The 15,032-nt window shown below is 42.4% G+C and overlaps 1 protein-coding gene across 11 annotated transcripts in view; it reads right to left on the bottom strand.

Moving 5' to 3' along the window:
* The window catches only part of wu:fi75a02, a 66,432-nt gene that overhangs the window by 15,036 nt on the left and 36,364 nt on the right, over positions 1 to 15,032 (bottom strand). For 6 of the 11 annotated variants that reach the window (XM_041202287.1, XM_041202286.1, XM_041202289.1 and 3 more), the window contains 3 exons: positions 14,564 to 14,610; positions 9,560 to 9,630; positions 4,237 to 7,678 (listed from right to left, as the gene is read on the bottom strand). In XM_041202287.1, the coding sequence (XP_041058221.1) occupies positions 4,237 to 7,678; positions 9,560 to 9,630; positions 14,564 to 14,610 (3,560 nt within the window). Of the gene's footprint in view, positions 1 to 4,236; positions 7,679 to 8,298; positions 8,436 to 8,918; positions 9,176 to 9,559; positions 9,631 to 14,563; positions 14,611 to 15,032 lie in introns of those variants that run through there. The other 5 variants (XM_041202296.1, XM_041202294.1, XM_041202295.1 and 2 more) reach the window with 5 other exon arrangements.

Below are 15,032 nucleotides of genomic sequence, written 5' to 3'. Positions count from 1 at the left end.
GACAACAACTCTTGGAGAGAAACCCAATATAATAGGGATAACTGGATTATGGCTGCTTAAAAAACAGGACCGGCAGTTAAATATTGCAGGACATAACTGGTTTAGAAAAGATAGGGAAGGAAGAGGGCTGGGGTTAGTGCAGTTGCATGAATTAGAAATAACAATGGCAGTAAGAAAATAAAGGATTAGCTCATATTAAGATAGAAACATGCGCATGGATTAAGATAAAAGGATGGGAGAGAATGGATCGCACTCATAGGGGTATACTAAAGACCATCAAATAGTGGAAGGGAGAAATATGTAGGCAAACCTATGAAATGAGTAAAATACATGGAAAAGTAGTTATGGGTGATTTCAATCACCGTAAAATAAACTTTCAAGAATTAGGGAAAAGGGAGAAGAGAATGGAGATTTAAAGAGTTTGCACAGGACTCCTTTCTTACCCAGTACTAGAGGCCCAATGAAAGTGGAATCACTGCAGGATCTAGCAATGGGAAATGAACCAGAGCAGGTATGAGAGATAGGCATAGGGGAACATCTAGGAAATAGTGACCACAAAATAAGATGTAAGCTAATGATCGAGAAACTCTTAAACTAAAGACCAAAACAATAGATTGGGAAAAATATTTTAAAAGGGAATAAGAATAGAAATAGGGAAGGCAAGCTAGAAAAAAAAATGTCAAAGAAAGAAAAGCAGTGGGAAATAAAAAACTGATCAAGAGAATTCATGTAAAAACACAAAAATAATTTATAAGAATTTATATTTACGTAGCACTTTTAACATAATAAAACATCCTAAGGCACTTCTCACAGTACCATTACAAAACAATGTGTGATACTGGGCTGCATAAGGAGATATTAGATTAGATGACCAAAAGCTTGGTCAAAGGAAGTTTTTAAAAGGAGTGAATCAAAGGAGGTAGAGAGGAGGAACGATTTAAGGAGGGAATTCCACAGCTTGGGGCCTAGGCAACTGAAAGCATAGCCACCAATAGTGGAGCAATTAAAAGGGGATGCACAAAATCAGAGGAGCACAGATATTTCGGAAGATTGTAGAGCTGGAGGATATTACAGAGATAGGGAGGGGAGGGGCCATGGAGGGATATGAAAACAAGATGAGAATGTTAAAATCAAGACATCAATACAATGTAGGTCAGTGAGCACAAGAGGTGAGAGGTGAGCTGAACTTGCTGCGACTTAAGACACGGACAGCAGAGTTTTGGATGACCTCAAGTTTACAGAGGGCAGAAGAACAGCCAGGATTGTGTAGGAATAGTCAAGTTTAGAGGTAACAAAGGCACGAATGAGTGTTTCAGTAGATGAGCTGAAGGGGCAAAGTTGAGGAGGCGGAAATAGGTAGTTTTAGTGCTGGTCTGAATATAAGTTCAGAAGTTCATTTTGGGATCAAACACGACACCAAGGTTGAGAATAAAAGTAAAATACTGCGGATGCGGGAAATCTGAAATGAAAACAGAAAATGCTGGAAACAATCTCAGCAGGTCCATGGAGAGAGAGAAACAGAGCCAACACTTCTCTCTCCATGGGTGCGGCCAGGCTTGCTGAGTTTTTCCAGCATTTTCTGTTTTTATACCAAGGTTGTGAGGTTTAGTTTCAGACTGTTGCCAGAGAAAGGGAGGGAGTCTGTAGGTCGGGAATGGACTGGCAACCGAAAACAATGGTTTCAGTGTTCTCAATATTAATCGAAAGAAACTCTGCTTATCCAACTGGATGCTGGATGAGCAGTCTGATAATTTAGCAACAGTGCAGGAGTCGTGAGAGATGGTGGTGAGGAAGAGCTGGGTGTTGTCAACGTACAAATGAAAACGAACACTGTTTTTGGATGATGTTGCCAAGGACAGCATGTGGATGGGAAATAGGAGGGCCAATAATGAAACAATAATAATCTATTCAATAATGAAAATCATGGAATCGAAAGAAAAGGGCTAACATTAAGTACGAGGACTATAAAAAGAACAAAAACAAAAGAGGAATGAGGTTAGGGAAGGAAGTCAAAACAGGTCAGAAAGGCAAAAAAGGGACTACAAAATTAAATTGTCAAGGAATATTCTACAGACAGGGACATTGCCACTAAAGGATGCACAAGATAAACTCACATAATAGCAAGAAAATGGAAGAAATATTGCACAGTTATTTCATCTCAGTATTTAGAAATAAGTAACGTTAGAAGAGATCCAAAAGGATATCAAGACATTTTATTTAGAAAGTGGGGGAAGATAATTAATGAACTGGAAACTGGAGAGGATAAAACCTTTGGTTTGGAGAAGATAGGAGATAGCAGAGACATTAGCACAGATTTTAAAAATGAAGTAATTCTTAACCTACCTTTTTGAATTATTTGACGTAACAGAGTAGACAAAGGTAATGCAGTGGATGTAATATATATGGACTTTCAAAAGGCCTTGAATAAAATAATGAAGGAGACTCATGACTAAGGTCAAAGCATGTGGCAATGGAAGGGGTTTTGGGTCAGAAGTTCAGCTCAGGATCAAATAAGACGGCAAGGTGGTGAACAGCCTGTTTAAGCCTCAGACATTGACCAGGGAGGGGGATGGATTCAGTGGCTGGGATCATCCCAATAGTTAAATGGAAGAAATTTCTATTCATTCAATACTGGATGTCTGACAAACAGCATGATAAATCAGGCCATGAAGGGGTCAAGAGGTGATGGTGAAGGAGAGCTGGGTGCTGTCAGTGTATATCTAAAAGCTGACATTATGTTCTCAGGTGATGTCTGAGGGGCAGCACTTGGATGAGAAATAGGAGGGTGTCACTAGAGGGGAAGGTAGCTAAGTATGAGACATAAAGTGACAGGAGGATATGTCAATAGTGTCAGATGAAGCAAGAGGGACCAGTGAAGCATAAACAGTCAAGGACCCATTTGGCTGAATGGCCTGTTTTTGTGCTGTAACTCTTGGATAGGTTGGATAGACTTGGGTTGTTTTCGTTGGAGCAGAGAAGACTGAGGGGTGACCTGATCGAGGTGTACAAGATTATGAGGGGCATGGACAGGGTGGATAGGGAGCAGCTGTTCCCCTTCGTTGAAGGGTCAGTCACAAGCGGGCATAAGCTGAAGGTGAGGGGCAGGAGGTTTAGGGGGGATGTGAAGAAAAGCTTTTTTACCCAGGGGGTGGAATGCACTGCCTGGGAGGGTGGAGGAGGTGGGTTGCCTCACATTCTTTAAAAAAGTACCTGGATGAGCACTTGGCACATCATAACATTCAAGGCTATGGGCCAAGTGCTGGTAAATGGGATTAGGTAGGTAGGTCAGGTGTTTCTCACATGTCGGTGCAGAGTCAATGGGCCGAAGGGCCTCTTCTGCACTGTGAGATTCTGATTCTGTGATTAATACAATAATCAGAAACAATACGTTCCTGGATATAGGCTTGCTACATGCCAGTTGGGATGTAGGGTAATTGTTGCCCTGATTCTCCTTATACATTTACTTCACCAGGTGCTAACTACTGATTTGAAACCTGTGGCACTCTAAACTGGTTTAAAACTTGATAGATCAGAGATAGACATGGGACAATCTTGAACTCTAAAATCTAGGAAGGTTCATGTTCAAACTTTGCCCTGTGCAAGTGGTGGCAACATCAAAATAAAATTTAGCACCCTAGACTTGAAAGGGGAGAATCAAACCGCTGCTCACTACCCAGTGGCTGCTACTGGACACACATGCAATGAAGATGAAAACTGAGCTGGAATGACAACTACAAGCCAAGAGCCATCCAGGCTTACATGTGAAGTACGCCCATTTTTGGGTGAAATGCTGGGGCTACTGGTGGCAAGGTTGCTATTGGCAGTGCCCACAGAACCACAAGCTCTTCTTCCTGTCCTGAAGGTGGTAAATGTAGAGAAGTGAAGGGATTAAGAGAATGTAAAACAAAAGTTCCAATGCTGAACAGATTTGTGGGCAAGCAGCAAGTTGTGATCTGGAATGTGCTGCCTGAAAGGGAGGAGGTGGAAGCAGATTTAATACGGTTTTTCAAAAGGGAATTGGATATGTTCTTGGAAAGGAAAAATTTGCAGGGCTCTGGTGAAAGAGGGGGGAAGTGGGACTATTTGGATAGCTATTTCAAAGAGCTGGCACAGGCATAATGGGCAGAAAGACCTCGACAGCAACATCAGAGCTAATGATTAATTATTAGTATTTTTCCCATTACAAAAACTTTCCTCTCTGAATTTCACCTAATAATAAAAGTACTTGGCACTAACCTGGGAATGCTCCTCCTGCAGTTGTTTAAAGGGCTAATGTTGAATCTCGACACACAAGGTGATGGACTGTGCTGATTCCACCATGACACTACTCTGCCCAAGGTGTAGGTCAGCGACCAAACGGATTTGTCTGAATGAACCGGGAGAATGAGTCTTTTCAAACCCTCTCCAATTTGAGAGAAGGATGGCCAATGGGCATTAGGGGCTCTGCCAAAATGGCGCTGCCTTGTCCACAGCCTGTAACAGGCCGGGGATGAAAGTGCTAGAACTGTATGCAACCCAAACTTGGAACAAGTGCAAGGGCACCTCCCAGTCTTGAATGGCGAAGCAGATGGCCAACAGGTCTTGCCAAAGCTGGCATGGCATTGGGAAATTGTCCAAGAGTCTTGACTCGTGTGTTGTGGAATAATTGATAAGCTTGTCCTTTCAGAGCATTGATTAACTGCTTCGTCACTGTCAGTGAAAAAAGAAAGCAATGAAGTCACGTTGAGATGAGGCGAAATAGCGAAATCCGGAGTAATGAAATGTGTACAGTTACTGGGAAAAGACCAGTGCTGATCCTTGCTGTAAAACTGGGCAGGAGGCTTCGCACTGATGGACTGTTCTTTACTTGGGGGTGATAGGTGGCAGTAAGTGTCCACATAGGATGTCTGTTCAGTATTGAAGCAAAACTGCAGTAATTGAAACCTACTACACATACCCATAGCTATAATAAGGTCAGATGTTCGAAAGAATTCCTGTGGCACTTCTACACACTTGGAAAACACACTCAGACCATTAGCAATGGTTGACAAGTGCTCCAATAGCACAGGTTTTCTGCACCATTTACTACGTTCTAAATTATTACTCCATAGAAGAGGCAGATTCTTTGGTTTTATTTCTTCCAGTGGTTGGACCTTGTGGTCCATGCCAGCAATGACACAGTTACTCACTCTGCTGCAGTAATCCACACACTGCAAAGCCCTGTTCACCCAGAACTTCTCAAATCTGGGGATATGCGGAGTACTATTTGATAAAAGCACTGCGTGGTTTAAATTCCTCAGCTTTAACCCGATAAACTCTTTCCTCCTACTTGCACTATGCAGCGCTTTCAGCTTTACACAGCAAATGGCTGCTTCTTCACAGACTGGTGACGTTCCAAATTGTCCAAGCATGTCTGTTCTGTCCATTACTGTTTGACAATCTTGCTTTTCCACACAGCTTGCCTCCTGTTTTCTGCACTGAACACACAGAGTCCGTGTAAATGGTACTGAAACAGATTCCAATTCACAGTTGAGGTCAACATCTTTATGTCTGTTATCCTTGCAGCACATTGCGTATCCATCAACATAGGTGCAAACATTACCTTCTTTCAATGTCAGTGGCTCAAATTGCTTCTTTCGGAAGGTGTTGACACCAGAAGTTTCATTTGATATCTTGCTTTCTGCTTTAATATCCTCACTGATTGTATTTCTTGCTACCATCATATCACCTTCTGCATCATCATTGGTCAATGCTGTAGTTACCTCACCTTCTGCAGCCATCCCCAAGTTCGCTACATCTGGAGGTGGCTTCATCGAACCATTCTCTTCAAGTATTTTGCTGGTCATCACACCCTTGACAGAAACCTCTCTGATCTTCTCATCCTTTATGGGTGTCAAAGTCTCTGGGAAAAACTCAACCAACTCACTCTCCAGAAACCTACCATGGGAAAGCACTGCTTTAGCTGCACAACCAATCATATCCGGAGACAGCACAAATAATCCATTCTCTGTAATGGTCCCTTTGGTTGTTGCAACTTCTAGAGACTTTGCTTCATGATCCTCATTCTCTGCAGTTAATTCAATCACGACTACATCTGTGGGTATATCAACTAATTCTCCATCAACTAGAATCTCACAAGTCACACTTTCAGCTGTTTCAACTTCTGCGAGTGCCTCACTAGCCAGCTGTTTCTCTGCAAGCGGACTACTGGCTGTCACACCGACTTGCATGGCCAGCTCAGTGGCTGTATAAATCTCCATCGCAGCAGCAGTAGTATCTGCAGGTATGTCAGCCAACTCACTTTCCATTAGTGTTTTATCAAACGTCACATCTTTAATAGGCACTTCGGTGGTCAGCTCGTCCTCCGTGGTCAGCTCGTCCTCCGTGGTCAGCTCGTCCTCCGTGGTCAGCTCGTCCTCCGTGGTCAGCTCGTCCTCCGTGGTCAGCTCGTCCTCCGTGGAATCCTCAATGGCAACAGCAGTAATATCTGTAGGTACATCAACCAATTCATTCACTTTAAGCATGATACTGGCCATTGCTCTTTCTACAGAATCCTCATTGGGTAGACCACACTCTGCAGACATCTCCATGGTTGTAGCTGGAGGGACCTCACTCTCGGGAAGAGAGCTTGTGGTTGCCGTAACTCTTAAAGGTACTGCTTTGGGCAGAACTGCTGTGTCTGTAGGTGCATCAGTCAACATGTGCTCTGCTAGAAACGCAAAGGTCACAAATTCTGCAGTTGTTTCATCCCTTGCAAGTACCTCAGTGGCTAACTGATTCTCAGCAAGTGTTGCACTGGTCATTGCATCTTCAACAGGCATGGCAGTGGTCACCTCCCCTTCTACTCCCAAATCCATGATTTCTGTATTATCCGATAGTCTCTCAGGCAACATGCCCTCAACAGCCACGTTTGTTGCTGTAACTTCTATGGTTGCCACACCCACTGCGGTCAAGTCACTGGGTGCTATTGGCACACCGGACTCTCTGAGATTCGTACAAGTCACACATTCTCTAACCACTTCACCTTCTAATGTTTCACAGGCCAAGTGATTCTCTGAAAACACATTTGTGGTCATTTCAACTTTCACAGGCAACTTAACAGTTGCCTTATCCGAAGGTGCCTCAGCCAGCCCATTCTTTGCAAGCATCCTAATAGTTACAGGCACTTCATTTTCCACCTCAATCTCTGCGAGCGAGTGGCTGGTTGCTGTGGTAGCTGAAGGAATTAGGTCTGGCACATCCCCACCCACTGCATCTTCTAAAGGCACTTCCCGAACTAACCCAAGCTCTGTAAACTTCTCGGTGGCTGCTGCCTGGAGTGGTACCACAACCAATTTGTTTTCTCCAAGTGCCTTCCCAGTACTCTCACCTCCTACTGGCTTCTCTACTTCAGCATGCTTCAGGAGTGTGGCAGGAAGCTTTGCTTCATATTTTGGAACTTTAGCCCCTGTGTTTTCTTCAGACACCTCACTGCTTGTTCCATTTTCTGTACACATTTCATTGGCCAATGTTGAAAGCAGGCAGTCACCGCTGACTGACTGTTTCACACTTTTACACGGGAGAAAGATGCACTTTGTTTCACACTGATGGAGAATAGCAGCAGGGATCCCTCTTTCACATGGATCCATTACAGTGGGATGCTCTGCTCTCTCATATCCGGCTACAGATGGGGCAGTACCACAGCTCAAGCCATCTCCACCTACCAATACAAAGACAGAAGGAGTGTTAACCCTGGTGTGTTCCAGCATTGGGGACTGTTACAAACAGACAAAATCTTTTAATCCAGTTTTCTCTTCCATGATCCTAGTCCACCTCATGGTTTGGCCAATCAGCAATCTTGAAATGCCTGTAGGTTTCTGCAGTCCCAATGTAATGGTGCCTTTATAAATCTCAAAAGATTCGGTGTCTGCACTTCAAGTTGAAAATGAAACCACAGATAAGGCACTTTTAATTTAAAGTTAATTGGGCTGGTAGACAAATGTAATGAAAATTAGATTTAGATATTGGATAAAACCCTCAGCTAGAACATTTCAAATACATAGGCTGCAATAAAAACTGATCAGATAAGGATGAAAGTTTGCAGGATTTTGGAGGAAGTGCAGGGGAGTGGGGTTAATTGGATAGCTCTTTCAGAAAGTGTTCACAATGGGCTGAATAGCCTCCTTTCTCTTTGCTTTGTGATCCCATGAACAAGACCATGTATACTGGTACCTCAAGGGTGGCAAAAGAACACCATATCTTATCAAAATATTTAAAAGGGATTCCTTAGAAAAGAAATACTTGATCTTGAGGACAAGTGCACCACACCAGCTCGCTCACCATTCCTTCCTTTACTTTAGTTTTATCCTGAAAACAATCAGATGAACAGAAGAGCCTGTCAAACGCTCCTGCTTCTTCTCTTTCCCCTCAACACCAAAAGTTGGATCACAGTAGAAATCTCTGGCGTCAGACTTGCACTGTTGTCAAAGTGACCGGTTAGCAATCAGAATACAGAAACACCCAAACACAATGGAGTAATTAATAATGCAAGTCACAAGTACAAAGAGAAAACTTGACTTCATATAACACCTCAATGCCCTGCTTAGTTAATGCATTGTTAGAGGTGCAGGAAATTATGTAGATGAAGGTGGCTCAGATTATGTGGGGCCTTGCACAAAGATTAAATGACCTGTTAATCAGTTACGATAAAATTGTGGGATTATTGGGCAGTACAGCTCCCTCTTTTTTGGAAGCGCCATGGGAAGTTTTATATCTGCATGAACAGGTGAGAGAGAGAAGGGGCTTAAAGCACAATGAATTTTTGAATGCAGTGACCCTTATGTAGGCAACCTAGCAACAGCAGAGACACAAAAAGCCAATTCATTCAGTATTCTTTGCTAGTGTATTTATCAAGTGGGGATGCTGCTTTCAAATAATGCTACAGGATCTTTAACCTGTACCTGAAGAGCCTGTCAAGATGTTGATTCAAAACCCTATTAAAAGGAGCAGTTCTTCATCCTATCCAATAATGATGACACAATCTGACTTGTGGCTCTGGAAAAAGAAGAAATGAGGTAGCTCATGGTCAGTGTTGACCAATGACAGCAGACAGGCTGATGCCACAATGAGTGGTATGGTAAATCTATATACTTAGCACAGTATCACAGCAGCTGGAGGTGGTGAATGAAGGACACTTAAGCAACCAACGGAGTCACATGGAACCACCTGAAAAGATGAGAAGAGAGTTGGCTTGATATAAACCTGCAAACCTTCCATTCTGGACTAACAAGTGCTGAATTTACCATTTGTATCGGTGGGTCGGAGTTCAATGTAAACATAAGTATGAGACCAGATTTTGTAAAGACAGGCTCCAGTCAGTCTCTCCCTCTCCCCTACCTTCCCCCACACAGCATGGATTGAAGGCATTGGTTTTGGGGTCAGTTGTTGCAACCCTTAGTTCCTGTATTTCAAACTGACTGAGGACAACATTCCAATAGTTTGCCATCAATTTGCAGAGTGTTTGAATCTATTTCGGAACGTGCGTTCTTTTTACACAGCACATTGGTCTTTTTCTGATTATACAGTGGATTGGTATGCTCACCGCACAGACTGGCTGCTATGGCCTCTCCAGACAGGATATGGACTTCAGGCAACTCCACCTTCAGCTTGATGCTGAAAACAAGAGAAAATGTGAAGTAAACAAAACATTTTGTGGAAACAAACACAATAAAGGACTCTCCTCATTCACCCACTTCCACAATGCATTCTCACCATTTGTCATTCTTCTTGAGCTCCCAGCTTTCCCACCTTACAATTCTCTAATCTTTATATTTATCTACTCCCTCCCCCTTTTCCCATCATTTCAGCTTTTCTCCTTATCTTAGAAAAAGAAACAGCAATGAGGCCAATCCAAGATTTTGAGCAGTTGTTTTCTTTGTTGCAGTATGTGTCTCTCAAGAATCACTGAAGTTACACACACAATGTTTGAGGGGGAAGTAGCAGCAAAGATGACCTGCAAGTATTAACAGAAAAAGAGAATATCGAGGGTGGAATCAGAGAATAACAGCAGAAAGCAGAGGTCAGCAGTCCTTTATACTCGGCCCCCTTCTCCTTTACATTGTACAGGAACTTGAGGACAGTCAAATACATAAATGATGGTGGAGTTTTAAACACAAATTACATTCAGCACATCCAACAACATTATGTGCTAGCTTAAAGAGCACTGTGCTAGAAAGATCTCTCAAAAATGGCCAGCCTGGACATGAATTAATCACCGTTGGGAGTTGGTGTTAATTGTGTGCATCTGAGAGTCTTTGAGGCGGTCCCAAAAATTAATCTGGTTCTTTGGGCTCGAGGGCACCAATGGGCAAGTTGTAAAAACTTCTGAACGTAATTTTTTTTTTTTTCGAGCAGCCAGTTTTTATGTATTTTCTTTAAAAAAGTAATTCAGCATTTTAAAAATTGGTTAGTCGCATGTGGTGGATTGACGTTGGTTAAAAATGCTTTCATTTTTGTGTTAAACAAATTTTCAGTTGTATTAATCAAACCTAACTCCTAAATGAATAACTTTTAAAGCTACCCTTAAAAGAAAAATTGTACTTGAACCTGCGTTGCTTGGTGGCAGATTGTGTTCAGTGATATGCAAAAATGAGTTTGAACAGAATCTCAAGAGAGATAAAACTCTTCAAAATGGATGCAATTTGTGCCCATCTTGCCGACTGCCCCCAAAGTGGAAACTCTGCCCCACGGACAACAAAAATTTTAATCAGGAGAGTAAAGGAGGTAGATTTATTATCGCCATAATTTCAGTCCATTGGTAGCGTGTTCCACATTCTAACCACTTTCTGGGTAAAGATGTTTCTCCTGAATTCTCCACATTCTTCTTGCCAAACTGAATCACCTCTTTCTCTGCATTGAGCAACTTCTGCCACTTGTCTGCCCAATCCACCAACATGTCTATGTCCTTTTGAAGTTCAAGAATATCCTCATCACAGTTGCCAACATTTCCAATCTTTGTATCATCTGAAAAATTTGAAATCGTGCCCTGAACACCACAGTCTAGGTAATTAATATTTATCAAGAAGAGCAAGGGTCCCAACACTGACCCCTGGGAACTCCACTACAAACCTTCCTCCAATCTGAAAAACAACCACTTATCACTACTGTTTCCTGTCACTCAGGCAACTTCTTATCCAAGTGCCTACTTTCCCTTTTATTCCATGACCTAGAATTTTGCTCAAGTCTGTTGTGTGGCACTGCATTAAATGCCTTTTGAAAATCCATATGCACCATATCAACAGCATTACCCTTATCAACTTTCTGTTAACTCCTCGAAAACTCCAACAAGTTAGTTAAAAGTGATTTTCCTTTAATGAATCCATGCTGGCTTTCCTAATTATCCTGCACTTAAGCGATTTATTAGTGATTATATTATACTTATGACCCTTAAGTTTTCTATATCTAGATCAAACCCCCACAGGTGGAAACATCTTCTTTGCATCTACCTTACTGAATAATTTAATAATTTACCTTTAATACCTTTAATAATTTAAAGACCATCACGTTGCCCCTGAGTCTTCTCAGCTTTATCTGATAGCTAAACCCTCTCTCAGTTCTGTTCCTGTGCACAACATCCTGAAAAGTAGAGTGCCACAAGATCACAATATCCACGAGACACCCTATGTGAGCTCAACCAAATCATTCTTGAATTACCCATTCCACCATCTCAAAACGAGAAAACAAACCAAAGCACATTCCGTTTGTAAGGGTGGATTCAAAGAGCCAATGGTGCAACTTGGAGAACTTCTTGGCAATTAAAGATGTCCTGGCCAATATTTGCCTCAAACAGATTAACTGGTAATTTGCCTCATTCATGCTTGGAAGACATTCCTGTGTTCAAAGACAGTGATTCACTGGGTGAAAAGCACTTGAGTGAAAGTGCACCGATATGGCCCCTTCATAGCTCCAGGATGTCCCAGTCTGAACTGGAATCACCACAAGTAGAGCGAAGACTAGACAACATGTCTAGTTAGCAGGGAGAGGCTGTTAGGATCTCAGAGCCAGCCTTGGTGCTGCCGCTGTGTGAACCCAAACACGCTATATCATTGAATATGAGAAGAGGTTCATCTTAAAAAGTTCAGCAACAATCAGAATCAGCTATGAACTTACAAAAGGTGCAGGTGAGGGATCGTGAGATTAGAGTTAACAGCTTTCTTCCATGAGGCATGCAATAAATTATCAGGTGACATGGAGTTAGGTCACAGATCAGCTGTGATCTCATTGAATGGTGGAACAGGCTCGAAGGGTTAAATGGCTAACTACTGTTCCTGTGCCCTGTGTTCTCGTACCACAAGCTAAACTGTGACAGTAGCACAAGGAGATTTGGCTTCAAACTGGTTAAGGTAAACCTAGGACTGATGTCAGGAGGTTCTTCACATATTGTTTGGCCTACACATGGAATGGACCTCTGGGTGGAATAGTGGAAATTAAAACCCAGGAAACCTTTAAGAAAATTAGATGCTATGCTATATATGCAATGTTTATTATGAGTATGAGATTTTTTTGCAGAAAGATTGGTGCAATAACATTCCTTATTGATGCCTATCTTGTCAACTCTAATGGATCATATCAAAGTCATAAATTTGAGGAGGATTGGTTGTTTATTTTGGTTCCAGAAAAAAGGAGAGGGGAATGAAAGAAACAGTCACTGAGGGAATGAGAGAGCTGTGTAAAAATCACAGTTGAGGAAACAAGTCTTTTAATGTTACCTTTCTCTGAAGCTACCTGAATTCCATAAAAGGATATGGGGTTTCAAGTAAAAAGTACCCAATTTTGCCCATGCCAATCAACTTGCTTTATAACAACATTTTCAAGTCACTGATTTTTATCCAAAATACTATGTGAAGCACCTAGTAGAATGCAGATGACTCTGATTTTCAATGAAAACCACATAGCTGGTTTACAATCCCTTTTTAGCTGTGATGACTTTTGCATTGAGGATGTTAATTCTATAACGTCGCCTTTGCCCATTCATCTTTAAAACTTTTGAGTCAAAACCTCTAAATCATCGCCAGACTTGACTAACAAGGCAAGGGAATAACAATGAATGGTAGGACCCTAAAAAGTGCAAAGGAACAGAGGGACCTTGGTGTGCATGTCCATAGATCCTTGAAGGCAGAAGGACAGGTAGATAACATGGCTAAGAAGGCATATAGGATACTTGCCTTTATTAGTTGAGGCATTGAAAACAAGAGTAGGGAGGTTATGATGTAGTTGCATAAAGCATTAGTTAATCCACAGCTGGAGTACTGTGTGCGGTTCTGGTTGCCACACTATAGGAAGGATGTGATTGTACTAGAGGGTGCAGAGGAGATTCACCAGGATGTTGCCTGGGCTGGAGCATGTCAGCTATGAAGAGAGACTAGATAGGCTGGGGTTGTTTTCCTTAGAGCAGAGAAGGCTGAGGGGGGACCTGACTCAGGTGTACAAGATTATGAGGGGCATAGATAGGGTAGATAAGAAGAAACTTTTCCTCTTAGTGGAGGGGTCAGTAACCAAGGGGCATCGATTTAAGGTAAGGGGCAGGAGGTTTAGAGGGGATTTGAGGAATATATTTTTTCACCGAGGGGCTGTGGGGCATCTGGAACTCACTGCCTGAAAGGGTGGTAGAGACGGGAGCCCTCACAACATTTAAGAAGTATTTAGATGAACGCTTGAAATGCCATAACATACAAGGCTACAGGCCAAGTGCTGGAAAATGGGATTAGAGTAGACAGGGACTTGAGGACCGGCACAGACACGATGGGCTGAAGGGCCTCTTTCTGTGCTGTAAAACTCTATGAAAAAAATGGGCGCAAAACAGGCCCACGTGACCCCAGGGTAACTGACACGTAAACAGGCCCACGTGACCCCAGGGTAACTGACACGTAAACAGGCTCACGTGACCAGGTTCTGTTGGAGGAGGAAGAGGCTGTGGCACAGGTGAAAAAGGTGAACACGAAGGCTGGATCTGGGAGCAGCGATAGGAAAAATAAGGTTACTGCTGCTGCTTCAGTTATTTTAGAAGCACTTATTGATCTGAACCAGCTATACAGTGCACAGGGCTGTTACTGAGAGATTGGATAAAGGTGATTCTGGCAGATCCACACCATCAAGACTGTGAGCAGAGCAAAAGTGGCTCTGCACAAGTGTGCCATTTTGGTGACAAGTGTGACTGTGAAACTCAGGTTGGTTGGTTGGAAGCTATTGTTGGATGAGAATCGGTGGCTAAATCTTCAAAGAAAAGGAGTTGGAATTCTACTTGAGGAAGTTCAGAGCTTTGAAGGACTTTGTGGATGAAATCAGTGCCATACATGCTAAGTGGACTGCCCAGTAAATCCACGAGGTCTATCTTTGTTGTGTCTGCTATTTAATGTTTAATTTATAGTTTATATTGATGCAACTTGTGTTAATTTAAGTTGAAAGTGAAATATTGTCTATTGGTTTTCTCGGGGTCATTCAGTTCTTTTGGTTTGCTGGACTACACAGGGATCATAAATATTTAACACTTCAAAGCGACTAATTGTGTTCACAAAGCTAACCAAGATCTTTCAATGGTCATACTTACTTGGTAACAGTTGATGGCCAAGTCTCAGGATCTGCTTCACTGTTGTCCTGTTTACACAGAAATGGTGATTAATGATTAGAGGACAGTAAAACCAGTGCCATTCATCCCCGCCATGCACAAAGTGGCCAACAGGTGCCCACTGCACCCTGCTGAGGACAGGAGAGCGTTCTCCCTCAAAATCACCGACATCGTTCCTGGGAATTATAATATTTACCAGTCTTTTGGATGGGATGTTAAACCAAAGTCCCATCTGCCCAAAGTGGGCACATAAAAAAACCGTGACACTATTTTGAAGAGGAATAGGGGAATTCTCCCCAGTGTCCTAGCTGAGATTTATCCATCAATCAACAAAGCAGATTATTTGGTCATCATCATATTGCCAATTGTAAGAGTTTGTGGTGAACAAATTGTCTGCCCTGTTTCCCGACCTTACTTCATAAAATACTCCATTGGTTGTAAAGCACTCTGG

This window comes from Carcharodon carcharias, chromosome 13 (genome assembly GCF_017639515.1).
Source record: "Carcharodon carcharias isolate sCarCar2 chromosome 13, sCarCar2.pri, whole genome shotgun sequence".
Lineage (NCBI taxonomy): Eukaryota > Metazoa > Chordata > Chondrichthyes > Lamniformes > Lamnidae > Carcharodon > Carcharodon carcharias.
This window is presented reverse-complemented; position numbering and strand designations above follow the sequence as displayed.